Here is a 17,319-nt window from a genome sequence, read left to right on the forward strand (position 1 = left end):
TTTTGTTTTGTTTGAAACAAGGCCTCACTAAGTTGCTGAGAGTCTAAATTGTCTCAGCTTCACAATACTGGGATTACAGGTTTGTGCTACCACACCCGGCATTATTTTATTTTGAAAAAGGGTCTGCTAAATTGCTGAGGACCTGGTTAAGTTGCTGAAACTGACCACAAACCTGCAATCCTCCCATCACAGCCTCCTAAATACTGGGACTACGGCGGCTTGAGCCAGCACGCCTAGCTTTCAGTGGCTTCTTAAGACAGCTGTGCAGGGCTTGAGTGGACAAAGATTCAAGCAGGAGGTGGGGAAGGAGTGATGGGCATGTGGGGGTGATAACCGTGTGGGGTCTGGCATGAGGATTCAGACTGCCAAGTGGTCTTGCCATAAGGCTCAGAGCAGGACTGAACTAGGCATTCTATGTGCCTCTCCAAAAACCAGACAGCACACAGTTACATTGTGACCTGAAGCATTTTAATGGCTTCTGTGAGTGGAGGCAGCAGCAGGAGAGCCTGCCCCACCCCGAGCACGGGCCGCTCCCTGTGCGTCTAGCTGTCCTCTTTCCATTGCACGGATGCCACAAAGGTGCGGATCTCCATGGGCTGTAGTGTGATGGCGGCGGGGTCCAACACGGGGGCAGGGAGGGCGGGCGCAGGGCCTGGGGAGGGACAGGAGGAGTGAGGTGGGACATTCTCTGCTTTCCCCCCTGGGCCTGGACAAAGCAGTACACCCCCAAATCTCTCCCAGGACCTCACGCCCAGAACATTAAGTCACTCTTCCAGCCTGATACCATCCCGATGCCCAGCTCCTCTGCAATGCCCGACCACTGCCCCCGTTTCCCCAAGCTGACCCCCAGGGATAATGGATGCACTCCCCAAACTAGACACTCGTGGAGACTCTCAAATCTTGTTCTCGGGACTAAACCCAATCCCCAAATCCTCAAGGCACATAGCTAGTTTGCTTGACCAGCTTCCTTTCTGTGTGTAGGTGTGTGGTACTGGGTATTGAACCCAGGAGTGTTCACCTCTAAACTACATCCCAGCCCTTTTTATTGTTTGGAAATAGGGTCATGCTCGCCGGGCGTGGTGGCGAACGCTTGTAATGCCCGCGCTTGGGAGGCAAAGACAGGAGGATCGCTCTGGTTCCGAGCCAGCCTCGCTGGCTTAAGAGACCCTGTTTCCAAATAAAAAAATATAAAAATAGGTCTGGGAGTGTAGCCCGGACGTAGAGGTCTTCCAGAAACCCCAGTACCACCAAATAAATAAATAAATAGGGTCTTGCTATGTTGCTGAGTCGCACCTGTGACCTCCTGTGTAAGCTTCCCAAGTACTGGGTGTGAGCCACTTCGCCTGGCTTGCTGGACCAACTTTGACCCCTAAGTCCCTATCCCGGAATTGATGCCAGCCCTGGGGCTTCTGGCCAACGTTCCCACCACCCCAACTGCCGAGCCCAGAAGCCACTCCCCACCGGTGGCTGGTGTCCACTTGAGCCTGAATGCGCTGGCCCGGAGCTGGTTGGCCACCAGGGTGGTCTCCTGCAGGTGGGTGATGGTGAAGGTGGAGAACAGGTCCTGTGGGGGAGTGGGCAGACCCCGCTGAGTGACTGGCAAACCCGTTTCCTGTCTTTCCAAGCTCCAGTCTCCTTCCCAGCTCTACCAGCATCCTCACCTTCAAGTCCAAGGTCACAGGGGAACTCAAGTTGCGGCCGGAATCCTCCCCGGTTGCAAACTGGTGCTCCAGGCGCAGCAGCAGTGTCTCGGGACCCCAGCGGGCCAGCGTGAGCAGGCGCACGGAGGGCGGCAGCTCCCGGTTCAACCCCGAGAACTGCGAGAGGGGCGGGGCTGGTTAGGAGGGGAGGGGGTGCACGGACTGGGGGACTCGGCCAAGGTCAGGAGGGGGAAGAGAGACTGGGCTGGGGGCGGGGCTTATCCCGGTGGGTGGGCGGGGCCAGGAACTTGGGGGCGGGGTTTATTCCGTGGGCGGAGCTTGCGAGTAGGGTTAGGGCTCAGCTAAAAGCGGCGGCTGACAGGTGAAGGCGAGGGCTGAGCCCTGAGAGGGTGGGGCGACTCGGCTGGGGGCAGGCCCCGGCTGGCAGCCCACAGCCGGGAAGGGCAGCACTGAGAGGGACAAGCTTAGAGGCGAAGCTGGGCGAGCGGAATGCAGCTGGGGCGGGCGAGCAGGTGACTGCGGGGCAGCTGGTGAGACGGTGGGGCTGAAGTGAGGGAGAGGACGGAGGCGGGGCCGGCGGGCAGCAGGTGGGTGGGCATGAGCTGGGGCTGCAAGCTTCTCAGGTGGGCTGGGTTGGGCCTGGGCTGGCATTGACCTCCCCAGGGCTGGCTGGAAAAAATCTGCACTCGACACCACTCCCCGCTGGCTTCGGTCGTGTCCTGTCCGCCAGCTTTGCAGCCCCTCACCTGCTTACGAGGGGTGGCCCCGGGGCGGTAGAGGGCGCCGCCACCCGGGGCCAACACCACCTGCGGGGCCAGGACCTCTTTCTCTGCCAGCAGCCTGTGCCCCGCGGCCGCTTGGCGATTTCTGTCCAGCAGCAAGAGGTGACGCCCTCGCACCCAAGCCCCTGACCAGTCCTCCCGCAGCGGCTCCTCCACGCCACGGAAATCATCTATCAGCAGCTTCCGGTGCACCTGCAGGAAGAGGGAGAGCGTCGAGCCAGCATCCCAAGACAAGACACTGGGTAAGGGCGTTGGCAATTTTAAGAGTGGAGCCGAGCGTGGCCACGCCCGTGAGCCCAGTACTTGGGATCAGAGGTTTAGGGCCTGGTCAATTTATCAAGACCCTGTTTCAAAAAAAAAAAAAAAAAAAGCCGGGCATGGTGGGGCACACTTGTAATCCCTGGGAGGCTGTGATAGGAGGATCACAGGTTCACAGCCAGCCTCAGCTACTTAGCTACTTAATGAAGCCTCCACAACTTAGTGAGATTCTGTTTCAAAATAAAGGCTAAAAACGCAGGGTGTGGTGGCCCACGCTTGTAATCCCGGCGCTTGGGAGGCTGAGACAGGAGGATCGCACATGTTCGAAGCCAGCCTCAGCTACTTAGTGAAACCCTGTTCCAAATAAAATATAAAAGAGGTCTGAGAGTATAGCCCGGAGGTAGAAAAGCCCCTGGGTTCCACCCCCAGTGCCAAAAAAAAAAAAAAACTGAACACATGACTAGCCTTCTCAGTTTGGTGGGGGACCCAAGCAGAGAGCCTAGACAGAAGCAGCTCCCGAGGTCCAGTTGGGGCCAGAGTGGGCTCAGATGGGGGGGCACTCACCATGAGCTCCAGAGAGCCATCTTTCAGGCTGCTGCCACCCTGGGAGCGGTCTGTCAGCACGGTCAGCTGCGTTTTTCCATCCTGGGGGTGAAGGGTGGCTGAGAACAAGGAGTGGTGCTGCGAGCCAGCCCAGGTCCAGGTGTTTAGGAGGTACTAGGAATGAGGGCTGTGGGCAGCAGGGTGGGGGAGGTACCGTGATGTAAATACGGCTGTTGACAGGGTAGTAGTTTCCGGCCACTGGCTCAGTCTGGTTCAAATTCCAGGTGGGTCGATAATTGCGCCTGGGGTGGGTGTGATTTGGTTGAGCTCGGGTCTGGCTCCCCCATTCCTTGTTCTCCCTTCACCCCTCCCGCCCACACTGCCCGGACCCTCACACAGCACACGGCCAGGGCCCTCGGTCCCCCACCTCCTCATCAGGATCTCCCGGCCATTGCTGTCCGTGTAGAACTGTCCCTTTGTGTCCAGCGGTGTGTCAAAGCGACTGATGACCTCCTTCCCCCACGCGTCACTACGCAAAGGGATGACAAGGTGGTGGCCTTCGCCTAGCTCCACTCTGCTCTTGGTGGGGGGAGATTATTGACCCCAGCGGCATCCCACCTCCGAGCTACACCCCCAGCCCTACTGCTTATTCTTTATTTTGAAACAAGGTCTCACTAAGCTGCAGAGGGCCTCACTAAGTAGCTGAGGCTGGCCGCAAACCGAATCCTCCTGTCTCAGCCTCCCAAATGCTGGGATTACAAGTGTGCGCCACCATGCCCAGTTTTTTATTTTGTTTTGTTTTGGGGGTTTTTTTGCAGTTCTTGGGGTGGTACCCAGGGACATTCTACCCCTGAGTTACACCCTCTGCCCTATTTTTATTCTTTATTTTGAAACAGGGTCTCACTGAGTTGCGGAGGGCCTCACTAAGTAGCTGAGGCTGTCCACGAACCATGATCCTCCAGTCTCAGCCTCCCAAATGCTGGGATCACAAGCTGCGCCACCACGCCCGGCTCTGTTGTCATTATTTTCAAAGCAGGGTCTCACTAGGTTTTCTAGAATCTTGCTAAGTGGCTGAGACTGGCAACAAACCTGTGGTCCTCCAGTCTCGGCCTCAAAGAACTGGGATTACTGCATGTACCATACCTGACTGCACAATGCCCTTGCTCCCCCAGCCAGCCCGCACCACTTACCCCACAGGTATCGGCCCCACCGTCCACTCCAACTCCAGGTAACGCTGTCCCTGATACAGGCGAACCACCTGGGAACACCAGGCTGAGAAATTCTGGTACACCTCCTGCACCAAGGCTGTCTGCAGGTGTGAGGGAAGGGAAGAGGGCAGGTGTCAGCCCCACCAAGCAGAGGTGCACCCTGCACACGCCCACTGCCCACACTTTCCACAGGTCACTGCCACAGTTCCTCTTTCTTTTCTTTCTTTTTATTATTTTTTTGTGTGTGTGTGCGATACTGGGGTTGGAACCCAGGGGCATTCTACCATCGAGCTACACCCACAGCCCTATTTTTTAGTCTTTATTTTGAAACAGGGTCTCACTGAGTTGCAAAGAGCCTCACCAAGTAGTAGCTGAGGCTGTCTGCAAACCGCGATCCGCCAGTCTCAGCCTCCCAAATGCTGGGATCACAAGCGTGCACCACCATACCTGGTGTGTGTGTGAGTGTGTGTGTGTGTGTGTCTGTGTGTGTGTGTGTGAGTACTGGAAATTGACCCTAGAATCACTCTGCCACTGAGCTACAGCTCCAGTCCTTTTCTGTCGATGGTGGAAGCCACTGGAGACTAAACCCAGGAGTGTTCTACTTTTGAGCTATACACCAGCCCTATTTTATTTATTTACTATTTATTTATTTATTTAGTGGTACTGGAAATTGAACCAAGGGGCATTCTAACTCTGAGATATATCCTCAGCCCCTTTTATTTTTATTTTGAAACAAGGTCTCGCTAAGTTGTGGAAGGCCTCACTAAGTTGCTGAGGCTGGCTGCAAACCTTGCAAGTACTGGGATTACAGGCATGCGCCACCATGCCCAGCTTCTGCCTCGTAATTACTTAGTGAGGCATATGCGCCATTGCCTGCCAGCCATACATCTTCACTCCAGCTTGGCCCAAGGCTGCCTGAAATGCACTGTACTGTCCAGGCTCTGAGGCTATCAGTAGCTGTGGGCCATGGACGGTGCCATGAAAAGTGACCAGAGCAGCATGGACCACGTTTCTTGCCTCGCTCTTCCCCCTCTCACTTTCCTTTTTTTAATTTATTTTTATATTTATTTATTTATTTATTTATTTATTTATTTTTGCGGGTCTGGGGATGTAACTCAGGGGCATTCGAGTTTCAAGCTACACCCCCTACCCGATTTTTTATTCTTTATTTTGAAACAGGGTCTCACTGAGTTGCAAAGGGCCTCACTAAGTAGCTGAGGCTGTCCGCGAACCATGATCCTCCCTTCTCAGCCTCCCAAATGCTACAAGTGTTCGCCACCACACCAGGCTTTTTAATTTTATTTGTAGACCCCAAGGGCATTTTACCTCTGAGCTACACCCTCAGCCATTGTTATCTATTGTTTTTGGTTTTGTTATGTTTTTTTCCTTTTAAATTTTTTTATTGGTGCATTATATTCAAACATCATATTGGGGTAAAAAAACTTGTATGTACAGACATGTACACATCGCTGATTTAACCCCTACCCAATTCCCACCCCATTCCCTCCCCGTCCCTCCCTTCCTTGCTTGGCTTAGTGATTGACTTCCATATGTTTAAGTACATTGTGTGTTTTAGAGATTTTCCTCTTCCCCCCTCCTTTCTCCTCCTTTAGGTTGTCTTGTTTGCTCCTCTATAGGATTTCCTCTTTCAAGAGTTCCTCCTATGACCCATTTCTCCCTAGCTCTCACATATTAGGGAAAGCATCTGATTTCTTATTTTTTGTGACTAGCAAATCTCACTTAGCATAATGTCCTCCAGTTCCATCCATTTCCCTGAAAATGATGTAATTGAGTTGTTTTTTTTTTTTTGATGGCTGAGTAAAATTCCATTGTGTACATATCCCACAGTTTTGTAATCCATTCATCTGTGGATGGACATCTTGGCTGGTTCCATAGTTTGGCTATGGTGATTTTTGCAGCTATGAACATAGATACACATGCATTAGTTTGGTAGTTTGGTTTCCTGTCTTTTGGGTAGATACCCAGAAGTGGTAGTGCTGGATCAAATGGTAGATTTGTTCCCATTCTTCTGAAGATTCTCCATACTGTTTTCCAAAGTGGCTGCACTAATTTGCAATCCCACCAACAATGTCTTAGAGTTCCCACTTCTCCACATCCTCGCCAGCATCTGTTGTTGTTTGTGTTTTGAATGATGACCATTCTAGTTGGAGTTAGGTGAAATCTCAGGGTAGTTTTGATATGCATCTCTCTGATTGCCAGTGATGTTGAGCATTTTTTCATGCATTTATTGGCCATTTGAATTTCTTCTTTTGTGAAGTGTCTATTTAGTTCATTTGCCCATTTTGTTATTGGATGCTTTGTTTTCTTAGTGTTGAGTTTCTTGAGTTCTCTGTATATTCTAGATATTAGTCCTCTATCGGTGGTGTAGGTGGCAAAAATCTTCTCCCATTCTGTTGGCTCTCGATTGAGGTTCTTGATAGTTTCCTTTGCTGGACAGAAGCTCTTCAGTTTCATGCAAACCCATGTATTGATTCTCCTTTTAATTTGTTGTGCCTTTGGGGTTTTGTTGAGGAAATGTTTATCTGTGCCTATGTGTTGTAGTGTTGGACCTATGCCCTCTTCAAGGAGCTTCAAGGTCTCTGGTTTAATTTCCAAGTCTTTGATCCATCGTGAGTTGACTTTTGTACAGGGTGAAAAATGGGATTAATTTCCAATTTTCTGCATATGGTTAACCAGTTTTGCCAACACCATTTGTTGAAGAGACTATCTTTTTTCCAGTGTATGTTTTTGGCCCCTTTGTCAAAAATCAATTGGCTGAAAGTGTGTGGACTTGTTTCTGGGTCTTCTATTCTACTCTAATGGTCTGTATATCTGTTCTTTTGCCAGTACCATGCTGTTTTTATTACAATGGCTTTGTAGTATAGTTTAAAGTCAGGTATTGTGATTCCTCCTGCGTGGTTTTTGTTGCTGAGAACTACCTTGGCTATTATGGGCTTTTTGTTATTCCAGATAAATTTAAGTTTTTAAATTTTTAGTTAGGTTGGCTAGTGGTTTATCAATCTTATTAATTTTTTCAAGAAACCAGCTTTTGGTTTTGTTGATTTTCTGTATTGTTTTTTATTCTCTATTTCGTTAATTTCTGCTCTAATTTTAATAATTTCCTGTCTTCTGCTCGCTTTGGGGTTCAATTGTTCCTGCTTTTCAAGGGCTTTGAGGTGTGTCTTTAGGCTATTTATTTGAAGATTTTCTGTTTTTCTTATGTGAGCACTCAGTGCTATAAATTTTCCTCTTAATACTGCCTTCAAAGTGTCCCAGAGGTTTTGATATGTTGTATCTTTATTTTCATTTGTTTCTAGAAATTTCTTGATTTCACCTCTTACATCTTCTGTGACCCATTCTTCATTCAGAAGTGTGGTGTTCAGTCTCCACATGTTTATGTTGTTTCTCTGGGTCTTCTTATAGTTGATTTCTAGTTTCATTCCATTATGGTCTGAGATGACACAGGGAAGTATGTAACATTTTTAAAAATTTGCTAGTGCTCATTTTGTGTCCCAGGATGTGATCTATTTTGGAGGTTTCGTGGGCAGCTGAGAAAAATATAAACTCCACTGGAATTGGGTGAAATATTCTATATGTGTCCAACAGGTCCATTTGGTTAATGGTGTTCTTTAGTTCTGAGGCATCTTTACTGACCCTTGTCTGGAAGATTGGTCTAGTATTGTGAGAGGTGTGTTGAAGTCTCCCAGTATTATTGTGTTGGGATTTATGTGTGACTTCATGTCACAAAGAGTTTGATTTATAAAAGTAGCTGCCCCTGTGTTTGGGGCATAGATGTTGATTATTGTTATTTCCTCTTGCTGGACTATTCCTTTTACCAGTAAAATGTGACCTTCTCTGTCTCTTCTAATAAGTTTGGGTTTGAAGTTTAACTTGTCTGATCTCATAGTAGCATTGCTACTCCTGCTTGTCTTCGAGTACCATTAGCATGGATTACCTTGCTCCAGCCATTTACCTTGAGTTTGTTCTTATCTTTACTTGTAATGTGTGTTTCTTGTAAGCAGCAGATGGATAGATTCTGATTTTTAATCCATTTTGCCACTTTGTCTTTTTATTGGGGAGTTGAGGCTGTTTACATTCAGTGTAATTATAGAGAGATAATTTTTAATTCCCTACATGTTAAGATCTTATTTCTGTTTGAAATACTGTTTATTCTTCTTTGCTTAGTTGTCTGCTGGATGGGAATTCTTGTTTCTTTGGTTCTGGTGTGTATTACCCATTTCCTCTTTGCAGTTAATCTCCTTGAGTATTTTCTCTAGCGCTGGTTTTGAAGACATAAATTCCTTCAGTTTCCGTTTGTCATGGAAGCTTCTTATTTCCCCATCTAATTTGATGGATAGTTTTGCTGGGTAGGAAATTTTTGGCTGAAAGTTGTTTTCTTTCAGAGTTTGGAATATGTTACTCCAAGCCCTTCTGGCTTTCATGACTTGGTTTGGGAAGTCTGGAGTGATTCTGATTGGTTTGCCTCTGAATGTCACTTGGCCCTTTGTTTTTGTTGCCTTTAAGAGTCTCTGCTTGGCTTCCACATTGGCCATTTTGACAATTATGTGGCATGGGGATCCTGTTCTCCAATCCTGTCTAAAGGGAGTTCTATAAGTTTCCTGGATCTGTGTATCGACCTCTTGCTCTATGTTTGGAAAATTTTCTGCTATTACTTCCTTGAAGAGATTATTGATCCCTTTGGTTTTACCTTCTTTTCCCTCCTCTATTCCAGTTATTCTTAGGTTAGCTCTCTTAAAATGGGCCCATATTTCTTCAATGTCAGATTCCTGCTGTTGGATTTTTTTTCTAAATTAGAAACTATGCATTCATTTTTGGAGTGATCATCTTCAAGAAGCGAGATTCTATTCTCCATATGGTCTAATCTGTTGTTTATACTTTGAATTGAGGCCTTTATTTCAATCATTGCATCCTTTATCTCTTTTTGACTCTCTCTGAATTCTTTTTGAAAGTCCTCTATTATTTCTAAAGTTATTTTCCTGATTTGATCTTCTAGAGATCTCTGGATTTCTATGCTATCAGATTCTGATGTTGTGGGGTTGTGGGCATTCACTGCTCCATTGTTATTCCTCTTTCCCATGATTTTGGAAATTTGTGCCTTCTCTGGGTTCTTCCCTGGGTCACTACGAGTTCACTTAAGGTGCTCTGGATCTCAAGTCTGTGGTATCTCAATCACCACTACTCCTTTACTGGGTTGTATCGCAAAGTCTCAGACCCAGGGAGTCAATCGAGGCTGCTTAGACCGTGGGGGGTGCCAAGTTGGGCGTTCTCCAGTGGGGAGTTGTGACTATGGTGTGATATCTCTGCCACCTCCACTCCCCCACTGGGTTGGACTGCTAAAATCTCTGACCCAGGGACACTATCTGCGCAAGTCCCCGGGAGTACAGTACTGGGATTTCTCCCCTAGGGGCCGCAATTTGACTCACGGTTGTTGAATGCGCTGATGGAGCTGTAGTGGAATCGGTGGATTCGCAGCTGCTGCCGCTGGCAATATGACACCACTGCCATGCCCTCGGCCGTGAGGCTGGCATATTTCTTCTCTGGTTTTGAGCTCCACTCTGAGTCCCTGCCAGGTGTGCTGGGCCGGCTATTGGGAGCTTTAGATGTTACCTGCGCCGAAAAAACTGCTGACTGCCGCCCAGCTGTTCAGCAACTGCTCACCTCGGCTTGCTATCCACCCTTCCTATCTGGAGCCTGGTGGCTCGTTGTGTGCCTTGGTCTTCAGCTGTCTGGTGAACTCGCCGCTGCCGCCGGCAGTAAGGCACTGCTGCTGCGTCCTAGGCCGTGAGGCCGGCGTACCTCCTTTCTGGATTTGAGCTCCGTTCTGAGTCTTCCTCCTCTCTGGAGCCTGGTGCTGCAAGGGAAAATGTAGCCCGCGCCGCTCCGTGCCCCAGCTCCGGCCGCTTTGCACCGCGGTGGCCGCGGCACTGTGGGCTGGTTTCTTTCTGGTGCCTCAATTTTCCAGCCCTCTTTTTCTCTGTCCCTTATATTTACAGTTTTTATTTCTTTGCTGGTAGTGTTTTCTGGCTCTGAAAGGCGCTGGTTTTGTGGTAATAGAGATCGATTGTTAGTGGGACTCCTAAGTGCCGCTTTTCTCCGTCACCATCTTACCGGAAGTCCTATCTTTTGTTTTGAAATAGGGTCTTGGTAGGTTGCTAAGGGTCTCACTAAAATGCTGAGGCTGGCCTCGAACAATCCTCCAGTCTCAGCCTCCCAAGTACCACACCTAGCTGCTCAAATCCCTTTCCCACTGGCTCAAAGGTACGGCTGGTAGGCAATAACTATGATCCTCCTGTCTCAGTCAGCCTCCCAAATGCTGAGATGACAAGTGTGCGCCACCACACTGGGCTCAGTTGCTGAGGCTGTCCTCAAACCTGCCATCCACCTGTCTCATCCTCCCAAGTAATAAGATTATAGGTGTGTGCCACCGTGGCCTAGCTTGGTGAAGTGTGTGTGTGTGTGTGTGTGTGTGTGTGTGTGTGTGTGTGTGTGTGTGTTTTACCGGAGATTGAAACCAGGAAAGTCTACCTCTTAGCTACACCCCAGCCCTATTTTATTTTTTTAATTTTTAAATGGGGTCTAAGTTGCTGAGGGCCTCACTTAGTTGAGGAGGCTGGCTATGAAGCTGTGATCCTCTTATCTCAGCCTCCCAGCCACTGCACCTGGCTTGGCTTGGTGATCTCTCTCTCTCTCTCCCTCTGTGTGTGTGTGTGTGTGTTGTGTGTGTGTGTGTGGCACTGGGGTTTGAACACAGGGGCATTCCACCTCCGATCTATACCCTCAGCCCTATTTTCTTATTTCTTTTTTTTTTTTTTTTTTTTTTTTTTTTGGTGGTACTTGGGATGGAACCCAGGGGCCCTTCTACCAGACCTATTTTTATATTTTATTTGGAAACAGGGTCTCTTAAACCAGCCAAGGCTGGCTTTGAACCTGTGTGATCCTCCTGTCTCAGCCTCCCAAGCATGGGGATTATAAGCGTGTGCCACCACGCCCGGATGGTTTTATTTGAAACAGGGTCTCTGTAGGTTACTGAGAGGCTCACTATATTCTGAGGCTGGCTGAGAACCTTTCACCCTCCTGTCTCAGTCTCCCAAGCACTGGGATTATAAGCATGTGACAACACGCCCAGCTTGATGGACTCTTTTAGCAGCTAGAGTTGGCCCTCTTCACTCACACCCAATTTCCAAAGATTGGTACAATCCTTCCTGATGCCCATGGCCAGTGAGAATGTTGGGAAGACTCCCACGCAAGCAGCCATAAATATGGACCCCACAGGAAGAGTGTCAGGCCTTGGCCCCTCTCTGAAAGAGATGCAAAGCCTCCTCCTCTCTCACCCCAGGCCTGGCACGTCAGCCTCCCAGGTCCCCAGCCCCCCAACCCCCGCCCGCCCATCATTCACCGCCCAGACCTTGACCAGACGTGTCTGAGCCCAGCGGCTCACAGGGAAGGGCTCTTCTTGTTTGGGTCTGAAGATGTAGGCACCGGACCCCTGGCTGCTTTCACTGTCACCTGTGCTGGCGTTGTACCTGGGATCAGAACAAGTGAGGGTCAGGAGGGCCTCGGCTGTGCGCCCAGCCCAGGCCCAGTGGCCCTCTCTCACCAGAAGAAGGCTTGGCTCACAGGCAGCAGGAGTTTCTGGTCCTTGTTCATGATCTCCCTCAAGAACCCGGTATCACGGTCGAATGTGGCCCGGATGTACTGAACAGGCAAGGGTGGACAGATGGAGATGACCCCACCTGAGCAAATGGCCGCGCCATGCTTCCTAGGGCTCAGCACGGAGCCGGGGTCACGGGGTCACGGGGTCACCTGACCTCCTCTCGCTCCTCACCCTTGACCCCCATGCAAATACAAGCTCCTTCAGCCTTAACTTTTCCTTTTTTTTTTTTTTTTTAATTTTTTGGTACTAGGGATTGAACCCAGAGGCATTTATTTGCCCTCTGGTATACAGCCCTAGCCTTTTTTTTTTTTAAAACATGGTCTCTGAGTTGCAAAAGGTCTTGCTAAATTGCTGAGGCTAGCCTCAAACCCGTGATCCTTCTGTCTCAGCCTCCCATATACTAGGATTACAGGATGTGCCACCACACATGGCAAACAGCCTTTTTTGGAGGGACAGATACTGGGAATTAAAGCCAGGGCCACTCTACCTCCGAGTTATACCCCCGGCTCCTTTTTTTTTGTGTGTGGTACCACGGATGATGGAACGTAGGTGCATTCTACCTCCAAGCGACATCCCCTGCCCTAGTTTTTAGTCTTTTTATTTTTGAAACAGGGTCTCACTGAATTGCGAAGGGCCTCACTAAGTACCTAAGGCTATCTGCAAACCACAATCCTCCAGTCTCTACCTCCTGAGTGCTGGGATTACAAGCGTGCACCACCACGCCAGTCCTTTTTATTTCTGGTTTTGGTTTTGAAAAAGAATCTCCCTAGGTTGCTGAGATTCTCACTATGTTGCTGAGGCTGGCCTCAAACCTGCGAGTCTCCTGTGTTCTTCCACTGAACACACCTCCTCCAAGGACTGGGGTTACAGACGTGTCACCATGCCCCACTTGTTTGTGGGTGGTGGTGGTGGTACTGGGGTGGTACCCAGGGGCCCTCTACCACCAAGCTACACCCCCAGTCTTATCTTTATTCTTTTGTGTGTGTGTGGTCCTGGGGGTGGAACCCAGGGGCTTTTCTACCTCCGGGCTATACTCCCAGACCTATTTTATACTTTATTTGGAACCAGGGTCTCACTGAGTTGCTGAGAGCCTCACTAAGTAGCTAGGCTGGCTTCGAACCTATGGGAGGTCTCAGCCTCCCAAGTGCTGGGATTACAAGAGTGCGTCACCACACCCAGCTTTTTTTTTTTTTTTTTTTTTTTTTTTTTTTTTTGGTGGTACTGGGGGTGGAACCCAGAGGCTTTCTACCTCCGGGCTATACTCCCAGACCTCTTTTCTATTTTTTATTTGGAAACAGAGTCTCACTAAGTTGCCAAGGGCCTCACTAAGTAGATGAGGCTGGCATCAAACCTGTGCGATCCACCTGTCTCAGCCTCCCAAGAGCAGGGGTTACAAGCATGCGTCACCACCCTCGGCTTTATTTTGAAACAGGGTTTCAACTAAATTGCAGAGGACCTCACTAAGTAGCTGTATCTCCTGCAATTCTCCTTTCTCTGCCTCTCAAGTACTGTGATGATTACAAGTATGTGCCACCACACCCCACTTATTTTTATTTTCAAAATAGGGTATTTCTAAATTGATGAGAATTTTACTACCTGCTCAGGGTGTCAAACCTGTGAACCTCCTACCTCAGCCTCCCAAGTACTGGGATCACAGGTGTGCACCACCACCAAACCTGACTTTCAGCCCTTTTTGTTTTTAAACAGCATCATGTGAAGTTGCAGAGGATCTTGCTAAATTGTTGAGCCTGGCTTCAAACTTACAATCCTGTCACAGCCTCTCAAGTACTGGGGTTAAAAATGTGTGTGCCTAGCCGGGCGTGGTGGCGCACACTTGTAATCCCCACGCTTGGGAAGCTGAGACAGGAGGATCGCACGGGTTCGAAGCCAGTGAGGCTTTCAGCAACTTAGTGAGACCCTGTTTCCAAATAAAATATAAAAAAGGTCTGGGAGTATAGCCCGGAGGTAGAAAGCCTCTGGGTTCCACTCCACCCCCAGTACCACAAAAAAAAAAAAAAAAAATGTGTGTGCCTGACTCTGGGTCTTTATTTATTTGTTATACTGGGGATCAAACTCAGGGCTATTGTACCACTGAGCTACACCCCAAGTCCAATTTTTTTTTTACTTTGAAACAGGGTCATGCTAAATTGCCCAGGGTCTTGTTAATCTGCTAAGGCTAGTCTTGAACCTACAATCCTCCTATCTCAACTTTCCAAGTACTGGGATCACAGATGTTCACAGCCAGGTCTGGGTCTCAGTTTAAATGTCATCTTATGCCGAGCGTGGTGGTACACACTTGTAATCCCAGCACTTGGGAGGCTGAGACAGGAGGACTGCAATTTGCAGACAGCCTCAGCTACTTGATATTGCAACTCAGTAAGACCCTGTTGCAAAAATATTTTAAAAAGCTGGGCGTGGTGGCTCACGCTTGTAATCCCAGCATTTGGGAGGCTGAGACTGGAGGATCACGGTTCGTGGTTCACAGACAGCCTCAGCTACTTAGCGAGGCTGGGATCAGAGCCTGCCGAGGGGTAGGCCGGTGCCAGGGCCAGTGGCCGGCATCAGAGCCTGCCTTGAGGCAAAGCCACTACTGAGGCCTCCGAGGCCAGGATCGGAGCCTGCTGAGGGGTTAGGCCGGTGCTGGGGCCAGCAAGGCCAGGATCGGAGCCTCCCGTGAGACAAGGCCGATGCTGGGGCCTCCAAGGCCAGGATAGGATACTGCCAAGGGGTTAGGCCGGTGCCAGGGTTAGCGAGGCTAGGACGGAGCTTGCCTTGAGGCTAGGCCAGTGCTGGGGCCACCGAGGCCGGGATTGGAGCCAGCCGAGGGGTTAGGATAGTGCGGGGGCCAGCAAGGCCAGAATCGGGGCCTTCCATGAAGCAAGGCCGCTGCTTGAGCCAGCGAGGTCTAGGTCAGTCCACCAGGTAGCCAGGCCACTACTGGGGCAGTCAAGAGTGGAATCTGTACTTGCAACGCGGCATGCACAGAGAAATATCGCAGAAAATAAAAACCAGATGCTTCCCCTAATCAGCAATAACTAGGAGGAAAGGGGTAACAGGAAGAGGTCGAGTTATAGAAAGGGTCCTATAGTGAAGCAACTAAGGTGACCAATCAGAGGGTATGGGATAGGGGAGGATGGAGCCTCTTTAAAACCCAGGAGGTATGTAAGCAACTGTATCAAAGTTAATCACCAAACAAGCATGGGATCGAGGGAGGGGGTGGGAATGGGATGGGGGCTGGATGAGGGCTGATTGGATGATGTGTGCGTGTGCTTGTATATCCTCTCAAGTCTTGTATTCCAATGTGATGTATGATTACAATGCACCAATAATCACGGTTCGTGGTTCACGGACAGCCTCAGCTACTTAGTGAGGCCCTCTGCAACTTAGTGAGACCCTGTTTCCAAATAAAGAATAAAAAAAACAGGGCAGGGGGTTGTAGCTTGGAGGTCAAATGCCCCTGGGTTCCATCTCCAGACCCACAAAAATAAATAATTAATTAATTAATTAAAAAAAATAGGGCTGGGGGTGTAGCTCGGAGGTAGAACATCCATAGATTCCATCCCCAATACCAGTTATCTTATCAGGAAAGCTCTTCTTCTCCTTCTCCTTCTCCTTCTCCTTCTCCTTCTTTGTTTTTGGTGGTCTGGGGTTCCTGGAAGCCCTCCTACCTCCGGGCTACACTCCCAGACCTATTTTATATTTTTTATTTGGAAACAGGGTCTCTTAAGCCAGCGCAACTGGCTTCGAACCTACGCAATCCTCCTGTCTCCACCTCCCAAGCACCGGAATTACAAGCGTGCACCACCACACCTGGCTCTTCTTCTTCTTCTATTTTTATTTTGGTACTAGGATGGAACCCAGAGGCATTCTACCACCAAGCTACACCCCTAGCCTGAATTTTTTATTTGGAAACAGGGTCTCACTAGGTTGCTGAGAGCCTCACAAAGTTTCCAAGGCTGGCTTTGAACCTGTGATCCTCCTGTCTCAGCCTCCCAAGTACTAGGATTACAAGTGTGTGCCACCACGCCTCTTCGAAAATTACAAACTCCTACATGCCATGATCTTTGAAACTTTTATCAAGAATCACAGTGATCACACTGCATCCTCACAACAGCCCCACGATAGAATCCTGAGGCTCAGATAAATGTCTTTCATTCACTTTAGGACATACAATCAGGGAATTGGTAACAGTAAGCCAAAGACTCTCTGACATAAAGCCCCTGTAGCTCACCATAACACTTCAAATTTGTCCCAGGCACCAGGAACAGTGGTGCACACCTGTCATTCCAGTACTTAGGAGGCTGAGACCAGGATATCGTTAGTTCAAGGACGGACTTGTAACATAGTGAGAGTCTCAGCAACCCAGTGAGACCCTGTTTCAAAACAAAGCAAAAAATTAAAGAGCTGGAGGTATAGCTCAGAGTTGTAAAATGCCCCTGGGTACAGTCCCCAGTACCACCCACACCAAATAAATTTGTCACAGAATCAGGGAAAGAGATGGGGACAATGTCTCACCTTATTTTCAATGGCCAAAGTATGAGTTCCAGAGTTCCTGGAGCTGGGCTGGGGGAAGCGGGACCGAGGGATCTTGCCAGATGTCTGGGTTACACTGAAAGTGTTGAAGCCCAGGGCAGGCAGAGAGGCAAAGAAGAGCAACTCCTCCCTGTGGTCCTCAAGGTCAAAACTGGGGTGTATCACCACCTGGGGGAAGGAAGGAGGAAACTGAGTCAGGAGGCCAGGAAAACACTACAGAGCCATTCTTAGGTGGAGGCCTCAAACACAAAGAGAGGAAGGAGTTCTAGGCCAGGAGGAGAAATTTAGGTGTTGGAGGAAGGGGACATCAGATTTCAAGAAAAAGACTGCAGAGACTGGGAGCATGGCTCAATACAGAGCACAGTGCTTGGCATTCTCCAGGTTCTGGGTTCAATTCCAAGCACTAGGGGGGAAAAAAATACTGCAGAGAAGATTGCCAAATTGCATAAACGTCCCTAGGGAGCCTAGAGAGATGATACTAGGAGGGTCTGGGAGAAATGAAGAAGAAGCAGAAGAGGTCCTTGGAACAGAGGAGTGAGGGAAAGATTGTAGGAGAGAGGAGGACTTCTGTTTCAAAAGGGTATTCATAAACAGGTACAAAATCTCCTAGAGGGAGATTAAGTGGAGGAAGCTGGAGCCAGGTGTAGTGCACACCTATA

The 17,319-nt window shown here is 49.1% G+C and overlaps 1 protein-coding gene across 1 annotated transcript in view; it reads right to left on the bottom strand.

The window, feature by feature from the left end:
* Nucleotides 1-542: 542 nt before the first annotated feature.
* Nucleotides 543-17,319, bottom strand: part of MAN2B1 (mannosidase alpha class 2B member 1) — a gene marked incomplete at both ends in the record, with an annotated part of 33,766 nt that continues 16,989 nt past the window's right edge. Inside the window, 11 exons of the mRNA XM_080715381.1 lie at nt 543-652; nt 1,462-1,564; nt 1,662-1,817; nt 2,408-2,635; nt 3,266-3,346; nt 3,459-3,546; nt 3,672-3,773; nt 4,435-4,553; nt 11,879-11,996; nt 12,071-12,168; nt 16,643-16,828. Coding sequence (XP_080571507.1) covers nt 543-652; nt 1,462-1,564; nt 1,662-1,817; nt 2,408-2,635; nt 3,266-3,346; nt 3,459-3,546; nt 3,672-3,773; nt 4,435-4,553; nt 11,879-11,996; nt 12,071-12,168; nt 16,643-16,828 — 1,389 coding nt within the window. The remainder of the gene's footprint in view (nt 653-1,461; nt 1,565-1,661; nt 1,818-2,407; nt 2,636-3,265; nt 3,347-3,458; nt 3,547-3,671; nt 3,774-4,434; nt 4,554-11,878; nt 11,997-12,070; nt 12,169-16,642; nt 16,829-17,319) is intronic.

This window comes from Muscardinus avellanarius (genome assembly GCF_963383645.1).
Source record: "Muscardinus avellanarius genome assembly, chromosome: 18".
Classification (NCBI taxonomy): Eukaryota; Metazoa; Chordata; class Mammalia; order Rodentia; family Gliridae; genus Muscardinus; species Muscardinus avellanarius.